Genomic DNA, 22,600 nt, shown 5'->3' with positions numbered 1-22,600 from the left:
CCCTGGGGGTGGACCACAGAGCCCCCAACGCCAGCACGTCCTGGCCCCTGCCCAACCGCAGCCCCCATTCAGCCTGGCCGCAGTCAGCTCCGTGGTTTCCTGAACACTCTAAAGCTAGAGCAGCTGTTACCATAATGGTTCCCACGAGGGGTTGTTGGTCAATTTTCTCTGCTTGCTTCTCAATTTCCTTTAAAGGGGGATGTGGCTGAGACCCAAGTGGGGCCACGGACTGCCCCTCCCCAAATGACCTCCATGCTTGTCTCACACTCTGACCACAATGCATCATTTCAGCTTAATTTTATTTCCTCTTATAAATGGGCACAGCACGGGAAGTGTTAAAAAAAAAAAAAAGGAAACAAACAGTTCCTTCACAAGGCTGGGACAGGGGAGAGCACCCACAGTGGGGCAGGTGCCTTGGTTTCTTTTTCCAGTCTTTTTCCACCGCTTTTTCCTACTGAGTTTTGGCCATGAACTCGGGACAGGTATGGTTAATAAACAGGTTAGGGGGAAGAGAAGGGGCAAAGAAGGCCTGGGGGAGGGAAGGACAAATTCCCCCCACCCCAGGCTGGGTTCTTGGAGGATCTGTACAGGAGAAAGGACATGGTGGGAGGCGGGGGATGGGGGGTGGACACAGTCTTCAGGGGGCTCTCTGGAGCCACACTGCCTACGAAAAATATTTACATGCATTCACCACGCTGGGGCCACCGCGCTGAGCTGCCTGCTGGGCACCCGGGGGATGCTGGGGCCACGAGCCCTTTGATGGTGACTCTGGGGCCCAGCCTCAGCATCTCTGTAAATCTGTACACAGTTTGTGGACTTCTATTTACAGGCAGGAGGCCTGGGGAGGCAAGTCCAGGGCAGTGGCTGGCAGGAGAAGGAATTCAGGAGCGTCAAGGAGGTGGTGGCCCCTTCTGCCCTGTGACGCAGAGGTGTGTCTGCTCCCTGTGCCCAGGGCCCCAGCCTGGAGGCCTGGACAGATGGCTTTGCCAACCCCAGGTGGGTCTGGCCTGAGCACCCCAAGCCACTGCCCACCGACCTGCCCGGCCTGGGCCCCAGTGATCACGCGTCTGCTTCGTATCGAGGGGACCAACCCTTCCGGGGAGGTACCCCTCTCACCCCCTAGGGAGATAGAGCCTGGGCTCTAGAAGTCACAGTTGGGGGTGGGGTTGACCCCGGCCCGCCTTGTCCTCTCTGGCAGCTGAGGCCCCAGAGAGGCTGTCAAGCACACAAGCCCCTCTTCCTTTGGAATCGGCCGTGTTTCCTGGAAACACTAGGCCCCTGCAGGACACCTCCCCAGGAGCACCAGGGTGCCTGAGGACATATTCGGGCAGGCCCTGCACGCATCACACCCTGTGTCCAGGCAGGGTGAGGCCTGCACTCACAACCAGCTCATCCTTTTCATGGCCTGCTCTTGGATTGCCGTGCTGGACTTGGACTGTTTTTAAACTTCATGAAGATAAAGCCTGGACATTTGTCTCGGGGCCAGGGCTCAATGAATGAAGCCCTCAGTCTCTTCTCTCCAACGCTAAGGATGCAGAAAGAGGCATCGGGTGTCGGGTGGCAAAGCCCTAGGCCCCAGGTTAGAGGCTGGCCCACAGAAGGTGAGGAGTCAGGCCTGCTGGGGTCGGGCTGGACCCATGCAGCCCCTCCGAGCCCACTCCAGTCAACCCAGGCCCTGCTCAGCCGTCCTGTGCTGGACCCTGCCCCCACCAGGGGCTGTGCAGAGGCCACGCCCACTGCTGGGCCTCCAATCCCGGTCCCACCATCCCTGGATGGTCCAGGTCCTCTCTCCTCCATGCTCCCCGGCTTCCCAGCCTTGGCCTGCCCAGGGGCCTTCTCACCAGAGCTGCTGCCCCAAGACAGCAGCCTGCCAAGGGGCAGAGTAGAGGGAGGGGAGGCTGGGGCCGGCTTTGGTCTCCCTCATCCCCCCGCCCTTCCGCTCCAGGAACGACTGAGGCCAGGTCACCTCCACCAGGTCGTGAGCCTAGGATGCCTCCCTCTGCTCCTGCCCCGCAAAGACTCGGACCAGGGGGGTTCCTCACAAGCCTCCAGGCCTTGCCAAGGTGACCTATAGGTCTGAGAGATGGAGCCTCAGCCTGGGAAGATGGTGGAAAACACAGGCTGCAGGAGCTTCCTGGAACCTCACCCTCACTGCCTCAGGCACCCCCGGCCCTCACCCTTCAGAAGCCTCCTGCCAGCAAGTCTTCAAAAGGGAACAGAAATAAAACTCGGCTTTCTGACTTTAACCGGGGTTGTGGGCAAGGGGTGGAGGGGTGAGCCCCAGCCACCCACGACTCAGACCACATCCCTTGGCTCCAAGACCCCGCTCAAAGCACAGCCCCCATGGGAGATTTGTGACCCCACGTTTAAAATATCTACAGAAGTGGCCCCATTTGAAGGGTAACAAAGAAGAGGGAGGCGAGCTGGAGCCTGGGATACCCCCAACCCCGCCTGTCCTCAGCCCTCAGCCAAGGACAGTGTCTGGATGGACTGTTTCTGCTGCAGCCAGCAGAAACATCAGGTTGTCTGGCCAAATGCATGGGCACAGGTCCACCGGAAGGTCCCCAAGAAGGCCCAGGGGTGGGGCTGAGGTGGGCCTGGTGAGGCCAAAGGGAGAAGGTGCAGAGGGCCCAGGCGCCAGGCCCACCCTCACAGGCACTTTGGAGACTTGTGTCCTGGGAGGCAGAGTCGACCCCCTAGCTCAGAGCAAGAAGAGGATGGAAGGAGACCAGGAGCCTCACCACATGCCCCCTTCCCACCACGAGCTTTTGGTCCTGGGAGACCCATGCCCCCTCTCCAGCCCAAGACTGAATTCCAGGAACCAGCCTGCCTTCCTCAGCAAGTGGGTAACTTACCCCCCAACCAAGCCCTTTGCAGGCTTCAGAGGGGAGGGAGCAGGTCGGGTGAAGCCAGGCTCAGCGGGTGTGCAATGCCCTGAGGGGGCTTGTGGCCTTGTCCCCCACACTACACTTAATTCCAGGAAAGGCAAGTGTCCAAGCATGACAGCAGGGCTGTGTGGGTACGGGTGAGATTGTGCACCCACATGGGATTGCGTCTGATTCACTGGGGTTCGGTGGCAATGTGGTTGGTAAGGGGTCATGAAGGCTGAGCGTGATGGGGCAACTTGGGGACCCAATATGGGCTGATTGTTTCGGCCTAATTGCACCCTCCCCAGTGAGCCTGAAAGCTGGAGGCAACATGTGTGGTGTCAGAGTGTATGTGAGTGGGCAGGAGTAGGGGTGGCGGGATGGCAGAGAGAGAGGCAGGCCACACTGTTACCATTAGGTCATGATGACTAGTGACTTGCATTGTCACCAGCATTTGGGGTGGGGGTGGGGGGCGGGGGGCACATAAGAAACATATGAGAATGAACATCTTTGGAAGCACGTGTGTGTCTGTGACATACCCGGGCTGGTCAGGTGGTCAAGATCACGTGTGGTTTTGCCACTGCGTGCTTCTCTGTGTGTGTGGCAATACATGTGACTATGTGAGAGGCAGTGTCTGTGCAGAGTCCACCAGGAAGGGGGAGGTGCAAACCCCTCCTCGCCAGTGGCTGCCAGAGCACTCTCAGGAAGCTGGGGCAGACCAGGAAGGGAGTGCAGCCTGTGGGTGCATGTGCACTGAGCAGAGGTGAGGGAAAATGACCCCACAACCCCAGAGAGGCCAGGACAAAACAGGCTGGTGGGTGAGGGGTACCGTCTCACCCAGGCAGAGAGTGAGCCTGGGACAGAAGCAACAGGGTGCAGTGTCCCAATGATTTCAAGGGCTGGGCTTGCCAAATGCTTGTCCTGGAAACCAGCCGGAGTGCCTCTCTGCCTCCAAAAGGAAACCTCAGCCAGCCCTGTGGGGCCAGGTTGGGGCTGAAGTCCCACCCCTTTGTCCACCAGCCAATCAGGAGTTCCCTTCCTCCTGTCCATCTGATGTGAGGTCCTAAAGCCCCAAGCTGGTGGTGGGGGGAGGAGTATGTGGAACAAGTGATGAGCTCATAAGGGCACAGTCTGGAGCAGACGGCAGTGGCCCCTGTCCCTTGGGGAAGAGCTGCATGAAGCTGGCAGTCTGGGCAGACCTTGGGAGGGTGGCAGAGATGAAGTGGGGCCAGGATGTCTCCTCGGCCCAGTCCCAGGCCGGGGCTGGGGGTGCCAGGCCAGGGACTGGATATAGGGGTGGCGCTGAGGCTACAGGGAGGCACTCTGGCTCCGCTAGGCGTAGAACTCCTCCTGCTTGTCAGGCTTCTGGTATGTGACGCTCGCCTGCTTGGGCTCCTCCAGTGTGTAGCTGCCCTCATCTTTCTTCTTCATGCGGTAGATGAGCAGGGTGACCAGGAAGGCAGCAAAGAGGGCGCCTACAACCCCGCCCACGATCACAGCTGCGGAGAAAGAGGGCAAAGGTCAAGGCCACAGGAAGGGCAAGACATGCTTAGAGCCTGAGGAAAGGGCAGAGGGTCCTTGCAGGTAGAAGCAAGAGTTGGGAAAGGGCTGGGAATCTCAAACCTGAGACGAGAGTCGGAGTGAAGTCTGGAGTCAATGCTAAAACACCAGCACTGGCTGCCATTGATACTCCTCACTTCAGCCTGGCACTGTTCTAATCATATGAACACGTGGAATCTTCATACAGTGCTACTAGGGAGGTGCTGTGCTAAGGTCCTCATCAAATGTAAGATGCCATCAATAAGAAGATGCTCCGGTATTTTATATACCCTTAGAAAAGAAAAAACTCTGCCATCTAAACTAGGACACATCCCAACTGTGGAACAGTTAACATAAACACACATGGGCTGAGACTAGTTAAGAGCAAAATGATAACACCCATTTTGTAGATGAGGAAAAAGCGTGCCTGGAAAGGTGAAGGACCTGCCCAAGGCCACGCTGCTCATAAGTGGGGAACAGGGTTTGGACCACAAATCCAGAGACTCTTCAGGAGAGAAGGCCAAGGGCAGGTCCTCGGGGCTGGTATCAAGGGTGGGAGCAGATCAAACCTAGGATGGGGCCCTAGATTAGGATCCAGGGGATAAGGTCCAGGAGAGGTAAACCAGCATGGCCCAAGGAGGTCAAGGGCAGAGTCTGAGAAGAGGTCAGAGGGTGCTGAGGAAAGTGCGGGAGGTAGGACAAAGTCAGGGCCAGACTCTGGGATCAGAAGGGTCAGAAGAAGAATTAGAGAGTGGGTCCTGGGGTCCCCAAACCCCCAGCATTCCCTTCCTAGGAAACCAGGCTCCTAGTAAACCCACACCCTACCCTCCCTCCTGGGTTCCTAGGGGGAAAACTGAGGCCCCACCAGCTGCCCACTCTGGGCTCCTCCCAGGCCCCAAGTCTCACCTACGAGCACCTCCTTCCGCTCCAGGATGCTCTTCTGGGGCAGCTGAGCCGCCGAGCTGCCTGAGTCGATGGCATTGTCCAGGAGGCCAGGGCCTGGGCGGGCACCCTTGGGCAGCGTCCCAGGCGGAGGTGATGGCTTGGCCGCGGCCCCACCCACAGCCACCACCTCATTGGCTGTGTCTGGCTGTGTGGTCTCTTCCTCTGACAGCTCAAAGTCCCCACTGGGTCCCCCGCTCACTGGCATCTCTGGCTCATCCCGGATGGTGGTCAGGAAGGACTCTGGAGTTGGGGTCTGTAGGGAGGGCAGCATGAGCCCAGGAGCCAGGCCCAGAACCCCCGCCACAGGACAGCCATACACACATGCACACTAGCCCAGTGCCACCACTCCACTTCCCTGGGAGGGCTGACACTCACTACGCACTCACCATGGGCCAGGCACTGTGCTAAGCACATCATGGACCTTTTCCCCTCACAATATTCCCATTAAGAAGGTATTAGCGCCCCTACATTGCAGAGTAGGAAATAGGCTCAGAAAGGTTAAATGACTTGCCCAAGGACACACAGCTAGTAAGTGGTAGAAGCAGAACTAAAATCCAGATTTGTCCAACTCCAGAATATGTGTCCCTAACCACTACACTACACTACCTCTGTTCTCATCCTGGCCACATCCTGGTCCCCATCCCATCTCTATCCCTTCCTTCTCCAGCTGCCTTTGTAATAATCCTTAGCAGATTACGGTCAGGGACTGTTGTCTGGGGACAGCTGGGTGCAGACTTTAAATACTTGGGCCTGATCCTCAATCCATGTGCCTGGGGCAAGGCTGAGTCCCTTAGCCTGAAGGTCAGTCCAGTAAGTAAGTGTAAGTCGCTCAGTCACGTCCAACTCTTTGCGACCCCATGGACTGCAGCCCACCAGGCTCCTCTGTCCATGAGCTTTTCCAGGCAAGGATACTGGAGTGGGTTGCCATTTCCTTCCTGACCCAGGGATTGAACCCAGGTCTCCTGCACTGCAGGCAGATTCTTTACCAACTGAGCTACAAGGGAAACCAGAGATCAAACACAGGTCTCCCACATTGCAGGAAGATTCTTTACCAGCTGAGCCACAAGAGAAGCCCCAAGGTCAGTCCAAGAGCACCACAAATCTCGATGGCTCCCAGCACCTGGAGGCAGGATCCCAACTAGAGCTGGGATCACAGCAAGGATGGAGCTGCTTCACAGGTGCGCATGGAGACAGTGGGTCCAGTGTCCAGGCCCAGGAAAGGCCATGCACATGCCCAGAGGCTGCACCAACGACCTGCTCTCCGTGCCCCAGCACTGCGTCCCCAGCCTGCCTGGCCAAGCATCTGTGAAACACCAGGTTCCCCTAGCTGCTCAGAGGAGCCTGGAGCAGGGATTGTGTTCCGCTGGGGCTGGCTAGGGATCAGACGGGCTGATGCTGACCCAAAGGCAGCTCCACAGCCTGGGGGGTCCTCCTCGATGAGGCGGATGCAAAGGGCTTTAGTACCCCAGTCAATGTCACTACATCCACTCCTTGCCCAGCAGCGGCAGCAAGGATCAGGCTACTTCTCCCACTTCCTTGATCCCGTCCCCATCCTGGCATTCCTGGTATCCTCACCCTCTTCCCTGAAACATCGCCCCCATCCATAACACCCCAAACACACACACATACACACCATCCATAACACCCCACACACACACACATACACACCCTAGAGCTGACTGCCAGGTTCAAATCCTGACTCTGCCACTGCTGCCTGTGAAGGCTTGGAAGGTGGCCCCACCTTAAGGTAGGATGGTGGCAATGCCCCTCCCCGGCCCCGTGGGGTAGGCATGAGAGGGCGAAGAGATGGTGGCACAGCTAAGTGCCTAGCACTGTACCTCCACCCAGGCAACCTCCATGAACATGGCCTGCAGTATTCCTCTCCCACCACCCAGCTCTTAATCCCCCTCAGATGGACAACAACAACGATGATGACGGTGGTGGTGACAACAAAGTGAAACTTTTTGCGTGTTTAGTATCGCCAGGCACTGCTCTAAGAGCCTTGGCCCTGTTGGGGAAGTTAACTCTCACAACCCTGCGATTTGCATTCTATTCTTTTCTCCTTTTCACAGATAAGGAAACAAAGGTATAAAAAGGATCAGTGACTTCCTGAAGTCGCATGGTGGTAGAAGCATTCCAATCCTGGCTGCAGGGCTCCGGAGTCTGTGCTTTAACCAGAACACATAGGCCCTTGGCCCCTGCCCCTTTTAATACTCCCATTCTCCCAGTTCCTCATTCATGTCTTCATCTAACATCTAAAGACCCAGGCCCGGTCCCTCTTCCATCCCCATCCATCTCGAGCTCTGTCCTCACCCTGTGACTTACCCGCAGCCCTGGCCTCATACCTCTCACACCCTCCCGCTCGTCTGGCTCACCTCCAGCACCTCCTAGATCTCCACCCCTGTCCAGCTCCATCCTCCTCCCCCCACCCCCACCCCCACCCCTGCGCCCTGACCCACCCTCCTCTGCCCTGTGACTCCCTGTCCTCTCCACACCGGCTCACCTGAGCCACCTCCGTGGGTCCTGGGGCGGTGGTCCCCAGGGGCAGGGTGCTCTTCTCAGGGATATCAGGCTTCTGGGTGGTAGCCGGCCTGGGAAGGGCCCTTGGCCTGGAGGTAGCTGTGCTGACCAGCCTGGGCGTTGGGGCCTCTGTGTCCAAGACAGCCACCGTGGTGGGAGGTGAGGGCGCCGCTGGGGTGGTGGCCCGGGCTGTGGCCGCTGTGGTCAGCGGCAGAGGCAGAAGCCTCCGTACGCCGGTGGTCCTTAGGACAGAGGTGGTGGCCGCGGACGGGGGCACCGCAGGGATGCTGGGCGCGGCGGTGGCCGCGGTGGCGGGCGCTGTGGCCGCCGTCGGGGGCCCTGCGGTGGTGGCAGTGGTGGCAGCTGTCGGGGTGGAGACGGTGGTGGCTCTCTGGCTGGGCTCTTCTGGCACCTCTGTCACTAGTGGAGGGCTGGTGGCTGGCTCCGGGGTGGGGCGCTCAGAGGGGAGCTCTTCAAACGGGGTGCCCACAGGCTGGATGTCCATGGTGGGCAGCACCGCAGGGGTGGTGGACATTGCCAGGGCGACATCTGGGCTGAACCGCATGGCTGTCTCAATGCCCGACTCCTGCTCAAAGTCTGAGGGGGTGGGGGAGGGGGAGAAGGCGAGAGCTAGGAAGCTGGGTGATTTGAAGGCATGAGGATCCTGGATAAGCAACAGCCATCAAGATGGGAGGCTCCCAACCCTCACCCTTTGCATAATTTTCCCAAGACAAGAGGAGGGAAAGGAGGAAGGCACAGTCTGGTCAAAGCTTACCAGCTGACTGATGGGGCTAGTGATGCTTCCCAACTCCTCTCTGCCTAGCCCAAAATTCTAAGGGACCACCTCTTCCAGGAAGTCTTCCCTAACTATTCCAGCCCACCTAGTCTGGAGCTTTTCTAGCAGACTGAATCTAGGCAGTGGCAACTCAGGCCCTACTGGCTTCAGATCTTGCTGGAGGTTGCAGGCTGGGGAGGGGAGGATGGCTGTGGCATTCTGGGAAGAGTCAGACATGCATACAAGCTACATGGGTACCCCCAGAGGCACAAGCAGACAGCAAGGAGAACAAGCCCCTCCTATAGAGGCTGCTTGAGCAATCTGGACTCCAAACCCAGACAGGTGAAGGGAGGGCCTTGGGAGAAAATAAGGAGAGAGAGAGATAAGCCATACCAGCTCCCAGGGGGGACTGAACCAGGCAGAGGAGGAGTGGGGAGGAGCCTGAGAGGTGTGGAAGTAGAGATCCACCATCAGGATAGATTTTATGAAGATTCTCACGAGATTTATAACTCACGAGATGCTTACAGGAATGGGCTAAAGTGAGGAGACTAGAGGCAAGGGGCTATAGGTGGCCAGCTCCAAAGCACACAGACCCCCACCATTCCATTAGACTCAGCCTGCCCCCTCCAGGGCCCCAATCTCAACACACCCCTTTTTACTACCAGTTGCAGAGCTTCATCTCTGTGCCAGGCCCTGACTCTTAAACGGAAGCCTTCCAGAGGCTCGGCGTGTGTGAGCGGGTGCCAAGTCGCTTCAGTCCTGTCTGACTCTGTGACCCCGTGGACTGTAGCCTGCGAGGCTCCTCTGACCATGGGATTCTCCAGGCAAGAATACTGAAGCGGGTTGCCGTGCCCTCTTCCGGGGAACCTTCCCCATCCAGGGGTCAAACCAGCCCTTCTTAATGTCTCCTGCATTGGTAGGTAGGTTCTTAACCACTTGCCACCTGGGAAGAGCCCCCAGAGGCTCCGAGAAGAAGGCAAATTTATCACTATTTACAGATAAGAATACAGACTCGGGGGAGGGAAAATGGCTAAAGACAGCACAGCCATTAGGTAGAGAAACTGGGATCTACCTTAGCGTGCCTCGCTTATCTCATGGGGCCTTTCTGGGCGGGACCATGGAACTGGTTTGTCTCAGGCACCACTGGAGGCCCCTCCTATTTTTCCGTCACTGTCCTGAGCCCGCCCTTGGCCACCTGACCCAAGTTGAGCCAATCAAATGGTCTCTGCTCACTGCACCTGAAAAGTTGACCACCAAGTTCCTCCAAGTGGTCACGACAGTATGAAACCTGGGTTACTAAGAAGCATCTGTGTTCCTTGACAGAGGCTGGAGGTCTGCAGGGAGACCCAAACAGTGCAAACAGAGACGCAGAGACAGAGAAACTGGGAGTGCTGGGCTCCTTAAAGCCCCGGTTCCACCCTGGGGGAGGACGGCCTGCCCTTTACGTGCTTAAGGTCCAGGAGCTGCCCCTCAGTGACCTCTCCCTCCCCCAGCCCACGTTTAAGAGCGCCTGCCCTATGAAGGCTCCTCTTCCTTGCCATCAAAGCCTCGGATGGGGCACTGGAGAGAGACTGGTACTGCTGACATGATATGTAGGAAAAGGGAAGGGGATACTTACAGCCAGAGCCCGACCCGGAGTAGAGGTCGTCCAGCTCGTCATCGGGGAAGGAGTCGTCATCCCCAGAGCCCTCGAGGTCCACGGGCCTCTCGAAGTTCTCACTGCGCCAGCGCTGGGCCTGAGGAGGGCAGGTTGGGCACAGGGCTCAGCACCTGAGGCCAGCGGCCTGGAAACGCCCAGAGGAGCAACCGGCACTCTCCAAGGCCAAGTGACAGTGGAGGGACAGCATCAGATGAGGCCTCCAGAGGCAGAGAGCCGCAGTAGGCCAGATCACCACTTCCTGCCTTGTCAGGGTGCTGTGGGCACGCAGTGTGCCAATATGTGCTGAGCGCACCTCAAAGCAGCAGGTGCTCAGCACAGGGCAGCCCCATCTGCCCCCTTCCACAGCCTAGAAGATTGAAGCCCCACTGCCCCAGGCCACCAGAGAGCATGTGATGTGACGAGATCCAGACTCTGCTAGGGATGCAGTGCCTCGCACCTCAAAATCCCAAAGGCAGGTCCATTCGTTCCATCAGACAGACAGAGGTATTGAGGAGGGTTGGGGCTCTGGGAGGGAAGAAACTTGGGTAATGGGGGAGGGAGAGAAGGGAGTGGAGTTCCTGGCTCTGGTCTTCCCCAAAACAAATTCAACTCCCCCCGTCTAAACCTCCCTCCAAAGTATTTCATTGCCCAGAGTCAGCTCAGGGCATGGATGCCACATCTGTCTGCCAACAAGGGTCTCCTGAGGGTCTGGCGGGGTGAGGGGAGTCCAGCCCTCCAGGTCCAAGACTCTTCCCAGAATCAGAACCTGGGAAGGTGGGGTGCTGTGGCTCCTGGACCCAGACCATCCCCCCACCCCGCCCCATTGCAACCCCGGCCTGAGAGCCAGCACTAAGGACATCAAAGACAGGAGCGCAAACCTGGATCCAGACTGAGCCCGGCCACAGTCCCTGCGTCCAGAGAGCTTTCAGAGAAAGATGAGCTGGTGCTCAGCTCTAGAGGGTTATTAGCACCTGGGTCTTAAACAATTGAACTAGACAGAAAAAAAAGAAGAAATAGAGCAAGGCATCTCAAGCAGGGGGACCAGAATAGGCAAAGGCTCCAAGGTAAGGAAGTAGAGCCGGTGCCACCAGAGCTGGGTCTGGGGGACTCATCCAGGGTCCCTCAGAACCCCTACAAGTCACTGCGGTCTAGGCACCCGGTCCCGGTCTGCTCCTGGAACACGCCTGCCTGGTGTCCCCTGCCTACTTAACTCATGCTGTTCCCTCCACCTGGAACACTCTTCCCTCCCATCCTCTCATCCTCCAACTTCCCACCAGCTAACTCTAACTCCCCATCCCTTCTTCTGAGAAGCCCTCCTACTTTGAGCTTTCAGAGCATCCATCCGGTGCTTCTGAATTCACCTCTCTCACCACTTGTGAGCTGGGCAGGCATGGGTATATACTTCTTCTGTGACTGTGCCCACCCCCAGTAAACTATACCTTGATGGAGCAGGACCATCTCAGACACACAGTGGGTATCAGCAAGTATCTGGGAAGGAATGGGCTTAGTGTTGGAGGATGCATTTCCTGGGTAGTGGGGATAGGGGGTGGGTGGGTGCAGGACAGGCCAGAGTTCAGTTTGGGGAAGCCCCATCACAGGCTCTCAGGGTTCAGCTGGCAACTTTTCCCTTGGAAACTGGTCAGGTTTTATTCTGACTGCACGTCAGAATGTTGTAAAAACAGTACTCAGCAGTTTAGAAGGTCTGACACGGAGTCTGAATACCCCTACTGTTTGACTGACATGGGGAGCCATGGAAGGTATGTTAGCAGGAGAGGGGCTAGCTCAGCATTACGACCTGTGCTCAGCCTCTCACACCTCTGCCCCTGACAGCCCCCTCCTGGAGTTCCTATGGAGCTAGAGAGAGGATCCCGATCCTGGCTTCTGGGCCCCGAGCCTCGACCACCTGCTCTAAATCCCTACCCAGGCCAGGCAGGGCAGGAGGCCAGAGCAGGGAGCCAGGAGATTCCCCCCAGCATACCCATCACCCTCCCCCCAACACACACACACACACACACACACACACACACACACACACAGAGTCTCAAAGTAATGAATTAATCAGTATTTACTTGCTACCAGTGAGTCATGGAGTGGAACAATTAGAGTAATTGCTCCATGACTAATTGCCGGGTCTTCCCCCGTTTTAGACATTTCAGGAGCTCAGAGCAGCTACCATCCAACCTTCCCCAGTTGCCATCTCTACTCCCACTTACCAGAGGTATAAATCCCCAGGACCCAAAGGGAAGGTGCTAGGTGGTCCCCCCCCACCAGCCTCTCTGACCCCAGCTTAGCTGGGGTCCCTTGGAGGTTTTCTGCTCCATTCTTAGGCCAGCAGCCTGAAGCCAGAGACGCGCAGCATGATGGGGCCCGAGCAGGGGTGGGGCCCAGACTGTCTCTCCCCCAGAGCATCTTCACTGTCTCTACGTCCTTCCAAGCAACTCAGGGAAGTTGAAAGCCATTTAGCTGGGAGGAAAGGGCCCAAGAAGTCTGTGGTCTCAGGGGACCCCCAAACAGGGGTAAAGGTGGGGGCCAAAATAGGGAGTCTTCATGATTCCACAGTGACCAGCACCACACAGCAGCCCCTAACAACCTGCTCCCAGAGAGGCTTGCACAAATTCAAACCCCCCACCCCTGCAACACCACACAGAGCTTTGAATTGACATACCCAGACACACCCTGACACACTCACCTAAAGGCAGCCAGAGGGAGGGAGCCAGAGGGAGGCAGCCAGAGGGAGGCAGCCAGAGGGAGGCAGCCAGAGGGAGGCAGCCAGAGGGAGGCAGCCAGAGAAAGGCACTGTGTGTTGGCATGCCTTTGGGTGCAAACAGGCACATACATGGAGGGGGTGTAGACACTAAAAGGGGGCACGCGTGGTGCAGCTCTGAGGCTCAGAAACAAGTATGGAGCCTCCTGTGAACCCGTCAGCCTCCACTCAGGTAGCTCTCACCTAGATACTATTCATCCCTAGCTCAGTAGCCATCGGCATGACAACCGTTACCATGACGACCATTTCCTCCATGCTAAGGACCAGGAGCTCCAGCTCCCCACAGAGATGTGGGGGGGTGGGGGAGGAGGGCGGGAGGTGGGGGGAGCAGGAGAGGGAGAGATCCTAGAAGAACAGAGAGGATGACAGGGAGGGGGAGGGCGAGGCACCAGATGGGGACAGAGATGCAAGGACAGAGGGAAGCCAGGGGTCAGAGGGGCAGGGGCGGGGGTGACAGGGAGGAGGGAGTGGAGGGAGGGCTGGGTGTGCAAGAGAAAGAGAGAGAAGGCAAGAGTGGGAGGCGGAGGGAGAGAATTCTCTCACATCTTAATTTAGCCTCACGCTCATCAGACACAAAGCTGGGGAAGGGGCCACCTCAGTGATTTTCCAAACCTGCATCCAAGAAAACATTCTTTCCAAAAAATGAGCAGCCCCCGGATGGAGTAGAGGGGGTGATGGCCAACAACCAGGCACCCCTGAGTTCACCCCAAGAAACTTAACCCTGGGACACCTGAGACCTGTGGGGTGGGGTGCAGGATTCCATCTTGCCCACACACCCCCCACGCCTAAGTGCCAGCTGTACCCCTCCCTGGGGGACTAGTGCTCACAGGGCCCTCCCAGGAACACTACAGGGGTGCTGAAGCTACCAGGGCTGCAGAGAGGAGGGGGGTTGGGGAACAGAACCCAGGAGACAGCAGGGAAAGCCTGAAGTCACAAGTACCAGAGGGGGTGATGACAAACAGCCTTTGACTCCCAAATGACCTATTTGCATAATTCCATGCATAATTAGCATAATAATCTGGACCAATTCCCTTAAAAGAGCACCCAAGTCAAATGCCAGCCTCCCCCAACCTTCACTGTGTCCCTTCCAGGTAAACCACACACCCTCCCATGCCTGATAAACATATCCCAAACAAGGGTGCCTGTATGCATGCATATACACACACACACACACACACACACACCCAGCACAGACGCGCACACACCGTCATGATCCACACTTACCGACCCCAACCTGCGTACCCACAACTCACAGACAACAGCCTAGCACATTCCACCACAGGCTCACCCATTTGCTGCCCCCCAGCTGCACACACAGACACATAGTTGCCCCCCTCTCCTCACCTAATACACACTCCACACAAGCTCGACAAGATCCACAACCACACGGGTGGCACACACAGACCCTCCCCACAACCAAGCATTGCTATTCATATTCCCCATGGCAGTGACCCCTTGGACTCTGACCAAACCTCACAACTTGTAAACAACCTTTCTTCACGCTTGTACTCCCCACACACAAACAGCTCACTGCGGAAGCCCCTGCATCTTCTGCTTCCTGCCACCACCTGTCCAGGCCAAGACACCCACCCAGAGGCTCTTCCAGCAGCGGAGGAAACTCCAAGCTAGCTGGGGGAGCTACTGAGGGTCCTCAGGGGGCTCTAGAGACCAGTGCCTACCCTTGTGGAGGCCCCATCCCAGGTCAGGTGCTGGAAGCACTCTAACCTGTGTCACTGGCTTCAACGAGCACCGCCTCCCACGACTTCATTATACCCACTTCACAGATGTAGGTACTGAGCCTCCCACGACTTCATTATACCCACTTCGCAGAGGCAGGCACTGAGTCTGGGGTCTAGAACTGAGACATGACCGTGGGTCCTCAGCCTCTGGGTCCTTCCTCCAAACCTTCCAGGTCGCCCCCAATCTGCTGTTCATCTAGAGTTCCTAAACCTGTGACCCACAGCCCCTGAACAACCTCAGCTCAGAACTACCACCCACCCACACCATACACACGCTGGCACATGGCAAACACCCAAATGCTCCCAAATACCCACTGCCTACAAGCTCCACCCATGCGTCCATGAAAAGGCACCCACGGCACCACACATATGTGCACCCACTCAGACAACCAGCTACAGGCCCGACACCTGCCTCCACTCCCCTCCACACACGTGCACCATGCACACAGCACGCACACTTTCCCTCCAGGGTACATACAAGCACACACACACCAGGTGAGACGTGGCACCTTTCCCAATGGACATACTCCCTGCCATTTTTCTTCACTTCCCCCTTGTCACCATCTTACTTTATGCTGACCTACAGCCTTGACCCACAGAAGTAACTCAGGCTCCCTGCCCCAATGGGACCAGCAGTGACGTGAGCTGCCAGCCACTGGCTCTCTCCACCCCTACCTGATCCTCTCCATAGGGTTTTAGAGCGACTGGGGTGGGTAACTTCCACCACCATCCCTCTCTAGTGGGGTTCAGGCAGAAAAGCAAGGCATCTCCTTCCTCTGGTCCCCAGCCTCCTTCCAAGCCTTCCTTGGAGACCAGAAGTCTAGAATCTCTCATGCCCAGCAACCCCCCACCTGCCCCCCCACCTCATCATGAGCCTGCCCAGAGAAACAGGATAACACAGAGGTTAAACCAGAATGAATCAGCTCCTCCCCTCACTACCCAGCGAACATCAGGCAAGCCATTGAATCTCTTGGCACCTCAGTTTTTTCATCTGTAAAATGGGGATGACAACTGCAGTATGTGACTCGCAGGGGTGCTGTGAGGATCAAAGAAGATCATGCATGTAATAGGCTTAAAGACAGGACCCAACACTAGGAGCTGAATAAAGAAATGTAGCTGGGATTATTGCTAGGTGGATGTTAATACTTCCATTATGAATTCTGAAGATTTTATCTCATGTAAGCCTCACTGAACTCCTGAAGGGAGTAGAATCAAGACAGTTACACCCAGGCTGCAGATGCCACTATTCATGCCCAGAGAGCCTAAGTGGGCTTGCCAAAGCCACACAGCAGGGGAGCGCAGAGAGAGAGAGAAAAGGAGATGCTGGGGGAGCGGGGAGGAAGGGCGAGTTACAGAAACAGACACACAAATTAGGTCAGCTGGCAGGGGGCCAGGAGCCCAGCACCCTGCGCAGTGCTAATCATGCTGCAGAAACTAAGAATAAAATCAAGTGTAATTAATTCTGCCCGCGCTTCCTTCCCCACATTAGCCAGACTTGGGCTGCCCTCTCCTGTGACTAGAGGGCATGTGAGCAATGGTTGGGGGCCCAACTTTGGGTTCTTGAACCCAAGCTGGACTTGGGTTCAAGCCCAGCTCTGCTTACTTGCTGGGTGACCCTGGGCAAGTTACTCAACCTCTCTGAGCCTCTGTTTGGTTAAATAATAATATATTTTTCATGGAGCTGTTTTGAGAATCAAGTAACATAATGCACCAAAAGCACTCTTGTTGCTCAGCACACAGCTGGCACTGAACCATTTGTTACTATTACTGCGGTACATCCCACAACCCCGACCCCACCTTCAGGCCTGAGTGATCACTAAGTTCACTCTCCCTTCTTACAGAGGCAGGCACGGAGGCTCAGAAAGGGGATGAGAGGGTGGTGGGGAATTAGCCTACGACAACGCAGCATTCAGAGGTGAAGCGATCAGTCCAGTGACACACGGTGGGACTTCACACCCGCTCCTGGAAGCAGGGTGGTCTCCGCAGAGCCCTCTAGATCCCCAGAGGCTCCATCCCCACCAGCACCCCACCATCACCCCCGTCCCCAAAAGGCCCTCAGTCCTGTGAGAACTCAATGCCCCTCACGCTCACCAGCTCCAGCCCGGAGACCCGGAGCGTCACCACAGGAATGTGGGCTGGGGCCAGGCTCTGGGCGGCAGGACAGCCAAGGGGGCAACACAATGGGGAGTCCAGACCCGGGAAGGGGGATGCCTCGGCCTCCACCCCGCCACCGTCCACAGCTGCTCTGGCTGGAGACCCAGCAGCCGCCACATTTACTGGCTGCCAGAGGGGTGCGGGGCACAGGGGCTACGTCGGTGGGAAGGGTCTATGGACCCCAAGTTCCGGGGAGCAGAGGGGCCTGGGGGAGGAGAAGGGGGCACAAGGGCTGAGAAGGCCCCTCTACAAACAACCAGCACAGCCCAGACACACACCTGGTCCCCCACACATCTCCCCACCTCCCTTATTCCAAACACTCGCCCCCAAATCTCCCGCAAGGGTAGCCTAGAGGGCCCCTCTCAGCCAACTGCTCTGCAAAGAGACATTCTGACAGCAGAGTCTCCCCAACCCCCCAGAGCCGCACTCCATCAGCTCCATCCCCTTCTCCACTACCCACCCCTGCGCTCCCAACCATCCTCCCCAGAACCCCCTCCCCAAGATGGCAATATTCCTCATCTACACTGGACCAGAAAGCGGGCAGCATCCTGGCTCAGGTGCCCACAGCCTCCCAGACCCAGACAAGCTACCCCCGACCCCCTAACCCCCTACCCCGTCCCTGCATTTCCAAGTCTCATTTGGAAATGAACCAGGGCTTGGCGCTCTAAGCCGCCTTTCTGATTCGGACACTCTGGGTGCCCAAGAATTCAGCCCTTGGGTCAAAGAGAGCCAGGGCAGTGTTATTTATAAGAGAGAAAGTGGGGAAATAAGCTACTTTCCCATCACGGGACTAGTGAAAGAACTGAGGGCACAACCATGGCATGGAATATTATGCAGCTATCAATAACTGCGTTTTCACAAATCCACACCGTCTAATCAGGTTGTTAAAAGGCATAAATGCATAACAAAAGGGTTTTTTTAAACTCATTTCAAAGAATATGCAAGGACATGGGGAAATGTACACTCTGGTTGTCAGGAGGCAATGCGGCATGACTGTTGATAGGATCCTACAAACAGTTCTGTCTCTCAGTACCTCGGTGACCTTGGACAGGTACTTAACTCTGTCAGCCTGGTTTTCCTACACAAAGATAATAACCACCTCGTGGGGTTCACTGTAACAGACTTAGGGTGCCCACACATTAATGAATTACTCAATAAATGTTGGCTGTTAGTACTATGATCATCGTTAAGTTTAAAAAATAGGTTAAAGAAAAAATACATAGAACTTGATCCTGGTAATGAACATTAATTACCAAAAGTTCATTTGGTATGAACTCAATACCAAAGTGTATTTCTAAACACTGAATTCTACTAAAAGTTCCCAGGGGGCTCTATCTGGGTGGTGGGATTACAAGTGGTTTTTCATTTCTCACTCAGGATCTGTTTGTATTTTCCAGATTTTCTACAATAAACTCAGAGTACTTTTGTTATTAGAAATGGCATGCTCTGAGTTCCCCTGTCTGCCGTTCCCTGGTTCTCTGAAACTCCTTGCCCCCCGACCCCAGTCATTCTGCCGAGACCCCTGTTGGGGCTGGTCATGAGTTAAGCGCAAACAGAGGAGTCAGCAGAAAGGAAATGAACACAAAAGCCTCCGAGGGAGCTGGCAGGCTGGTGGCCCAATGCCTACAGAGCTGCGTCTCACTGCAGACTGGCTGGCTTGGCAGGGCCCAGCTCCCTCCCCCGGCATTGACCGGCTGGCAGCCATGGTTGGCTTACAGCGATCAGACATCTCCACCACAGGCCACCTGCCAGCTTCTTGCAACAGCCTAGTTCCCACCCTGCCAGCCCCAGGCCCTCACTGTTGTCGCCTACACCTGGACAGAGGGTGACAGCGCAATCCTGGGAAGAGCAGCCTCCTCCTCAGCCCAGGGCTGGGACGCCCCTGTCACCGCTCCATCCATCAAGCCACCTGCCCTCTAGCATCACCCTCTCAGCCACCCTGACTCACCCTGCTCAATTATTCCTGTCCCCAAGCTTGTGTCTGAGAGCAGGACCACCCACTGAGGCCCCCAGCTGCCCAGCCCACATGCTCCTCCCACACTGAATCCTTTGTGGATTCCCTCCAGGCCTTGCACGGGCTATTCCTGCTTCCTGGAACACTCTTCCACAGCTCTGCCCAGCCAGCAACTACTTGACCAGCCAGTCAGGACAAGCAGTACTTTTCATGAAGCACCTCCTGGGTACCAGGTACTATTATAGACAGATTCCTGCGAGCCACAGGACAGGGACATGCTCAGCAAGCTCTGGCAGCTCAAATACTGCCTCCCCTGCGAGGCCACCTCCTGCCAACCACCCGCCTGTTCTGAAGGGGGAAGTCCCTTCTTGGGGATCCACCTCCACTGCGTTGTCATTTCCGGGGGCAAGGGGCCACAACCGTCTCCCGTCACTCCAGTGGGCCCCTCCTACCAGACTTCATGGAACCCACTAGGCCACCCTGGGAAGCACATTCTACTGCCTCCATCTACAGATGAGGAGACTGAGGCTGTTAAGCCACCAGTAGGGACACAATGGGATTTTTTTTCCCCCTGACCCTGAGCAACAGTTATAGCTCCCACAGAGGGTGCATGTGCTTAATATATGCACCTGGCCTCATTTCTCTTCACGAACATCTTACCAGTTAGGGATTATGAGCCCCATTTCACAGATGGGCAAACCACAGTTCAGAGAAGTGAAGCAACTAGCCCGGAGTCACACAGCAACTGGGGCCAAATATGAACCCTGGATTAGCTGGACCTGCACACCTGCTCCCACCCCTCATGAGGAGGTTCCTCAAGGTCGGGGGGAGCAGGGGCGGTGCAGAGTCTATACACCACCCCCCACATCCAGCCCAGCCCCCTGCACAAGGACAGACAGACTCGGAATGAGAAGAAATGGAAAGGTAAGTCCTGTTCCCATGACAGGTGACCCAGCTCAGGTGAGCAGCCCCACCCACCACCAGCAGGTGCCCCTGGGTTTGAGTCTCCAGGCTCTGCAACCAACCCTGCCAACAGACTCAGCCCTGGGAAACATCTCCTGGACTGACAGACAAAAACCCATCCTGACCTCCAGAGAGCCCTGGTCAGGTTCCGTCACCTCACTGGGCCTCAGTCTGCCCTCCCACAAAATGGGATGATGATACCCAATGTACCAAGACTCCAGCTGTGACACACCGAGCAGTTACCAGGCAACTAGTAAGTGCTGGGGCATGAGCCAGTGTCTCTGCTCAAAGTTCCCCTCCTCAGCGTGGCCCTCCCTGACCCCCAGCTCCACCCACATAACCTCCCCATACATCATCGCTCTCAACACCAGCCTTACTCCTCGTAGCCCACCGCAGACTGAAATTAGCTTGTTTATTGACCTCCTTGTCTAATGTCTAGCTCCCCCTTGAAGAGCTCCTGGGGACAGTGACTGGGACACAATCAGACTCCATCAATAGGCACTCACTGAATACTGTGAATGGGATCACCCCGACAGACCTGCTTCTCCCACTTCTCTAACTACTATAGGCAGGGCCCTCTCCTCTGGCCTCTGTCTCCTCATCCATAAAACCAGATGGGTGGACAAAGTTCTCTCCGATCCCTCCAAAAGCCAACCAGGGCTCCAACTCATCTAGGAGGAGGGAAGAGAGACAGAACTGATCCCAGCTGTTTGTCATAAAATGAACATGCAAATTATATGCAAAACATGCAGGAGCGTAGGTTCCCAGTGGAGCCTGCACTTCTGGTCCCTTCACAACCAGGCGTGGGCTGGGAAGGCTGGAGCATTTACTGAGCGCCCACTAAGCGGCAGGCCCCTTACGGACAGGACCAGGTGGAATGGGCCTCCTCACTCCATAGGCTCAAGCCAGTCGACCTGCTGGAAGTGACAGAGAACTCAGCTGGCCAAGTCAGGATGGAGTTGAGGGGAGCAAGGCAGGTGGGATGGGGAGCTGGTAGTGGGGGAGGGACTGGGAAAGCAGAGAGAGACCCCAGTGTGGTGAGTCTGGTCCTCACCCCACAGAATGAGACCTCAGGAAACGCAAGCCCACAGGACACAGGATGCTTCTGCCCTGTCTTGGGGGCCACCTGAAGCCAGAGGTGGAGGTTGCAGGGACTTGGCCAGCCCTGGGGATCCTCTGGGACTCCAGAAAACCAGACAGACCCTGCCAGTGCCTCCAGCTGTGCAGGGACACACAGCTCTGCCATCCCCCTCAGAGCCACCCCAGGCACACGCTAGGCACACACCACCCACACACATGAAATGTGCCCATGCGGGAGTGAGTGTGCAGCCTCCCAAGGAGTCTAGCTGTGGTCTCCCTCACCCTTCCACTTGCCAGGGTATTTAGAACCAGCGCAAACTCACTCACAGTGGAGATGCAACTCCCCACCCCCAGCCCAGGACGATTCCCCTGGCTTCTGAGCGGTTCCATGGGACAGAAAAAGCTAGGCTCCATATGAGTCATGGGGACCTCAGGGGCCCCCAACACCATTGCCTAGACGAGACACTGAGGCACAGAGCAAGGAGTCAGGAAAAAACAGGAGGAGGCCTGCCTAGGGCACATTTGCCGCCAGAGCCCACTGTCAGCCCAAGATGACATGCTGTGAGATTCGCCCCAGCCCTCACCCTCATCTCCTGGGTCCTAGGAGACAGGTGGGACCTTACCTCACAGTAAGCAGGGGCTTTGAAGCTAGACTGCCTGGATCCAAATCCCAGCACTGGCCCTAGGCAAGAAAGTCTACCTCTCTGAGCCTCATTGTCTTCTACAAAATAAGCAAAGTGATAGTACCAATCTCAAAGGGTTGGAAAGAATAAATGAAATGATCCAAACAGATTCCCAGGCTAAAGCCTAGCTACCTCTCGGCTGGCTGACCGTGAGGCAAGGTGCATGGCCGGAGCCTCAGTTTTCCCATCTGCAGATGGGCCAACAGGAGAGCCCAGAGGTCATGAGAACTGAAGTAAAGGTTCTGACACCGAGTCTGCGGTCAGAACACAAAGACTTCTTTCTCTTTTCATCTGCTCTCAGAGGCCCCGTGATTCCTGACCACCCTCAGCTTCTCCCCTTGATAATCATGGTCTGTCACTAAATGCATGGAGGTTTTTACAGCTATGGTGCTGTTAAATCTTCTAAACAACTCAAGGGATAAATTTTCTTCTCAATTTTGCAGTGAGCACCCTGATTTGTCAAATACCGGTGTTCTATAAATACCTGAGGCATGAGTGGATGCAAGAATAATGTGATCAGAAAGTCAGAAAATAACAAGTAGTGGTGAGGATGTGGAGAAGTTTGAACCCTCATGTACCACGGGTGGCAACGGAAAATGGTTCAGTCACTCTCGAACACTGTCTGGAAGTTCCTCAAAAGGTTAAACATAGAGTTACCACCATATGGCCCAATAATTCGACCCCAAGGGCATATGTTAATACATCCAAGGGAAGTGAAAACATATGTCCACACATTTTTAAAATATCAGCATTATTTGTAACAGCTAAAATGTAGAAATAACCCAAATATCTGCCAACTGACAGAAGAAAAAAAGTGATGTGTCCATATAATGGCATATTATTCAATTAAAAAAGAAGTGAGGTCTTGATACATGCTATCACATGGATGAACCTTGAAAATATTATGCTGAGAGAAAGAAGCCAGTCACAAAAGACCACATGGTATATGATTCCACTAATATTAAACGTCCAGGATAG

At 55.9% G+C, this 22,600-nt stretch overlaps 1 protein-coding gene across 1 annotated transcript in view; it reads right to left on the bottom strand.

The window, feature by feature from the left end:
• Positions 1-282: 282 nt before the first annotated feature.
• The window catches only part of SDC3 (syndecan 3), a 41,741-nt gene continuing 19,423 nt past the window's right edge, over positions 283-22,600 (bottom strand). Inside the window, exons 4-7 of the mRNA XM_069573785.1 lie at positions 10,265-10,382; positions 7,855-8,468; positions 5,313-5,604; positions 283-4,366 (exon numbers count right to left, since the gene is read on the bottom strand). Coding sequence (XP_069429886.1) covers positions 4,200-4,366; positions 5,313-5,604; positions 7,855-8,468; positions 10,265-10,382 — 1,191 coding nt within the window. The 3' untranslated portion in view covers positions 283-4,199. The remainder of the gene's footprint in view (positions 4,367-5,312; positions 5,605-7,854; positions 8,469-10,264; positions 10,383-22,600) is intronic.

The sequence above is a fragment of the Ovis canadensis genome, chromosome 2 (assembly GCF_042477335.2).
Source record: "Ovis canadensis isolate MfBH-ARS-UI-01 breed Bighorn chromosome 2, ARS-UI_OviCan_v2, whole genome shotgun sequence".
Classification (NCBI taxonomy): Eukaryota; Metazoa; Chordata; class Mammalia; order Artiodactyla; family Bovidae; genus Ovis; species Ovis canadensis.
This window is presented reverse-complemented; position numbering and strand designations above follow the sequence as displayed.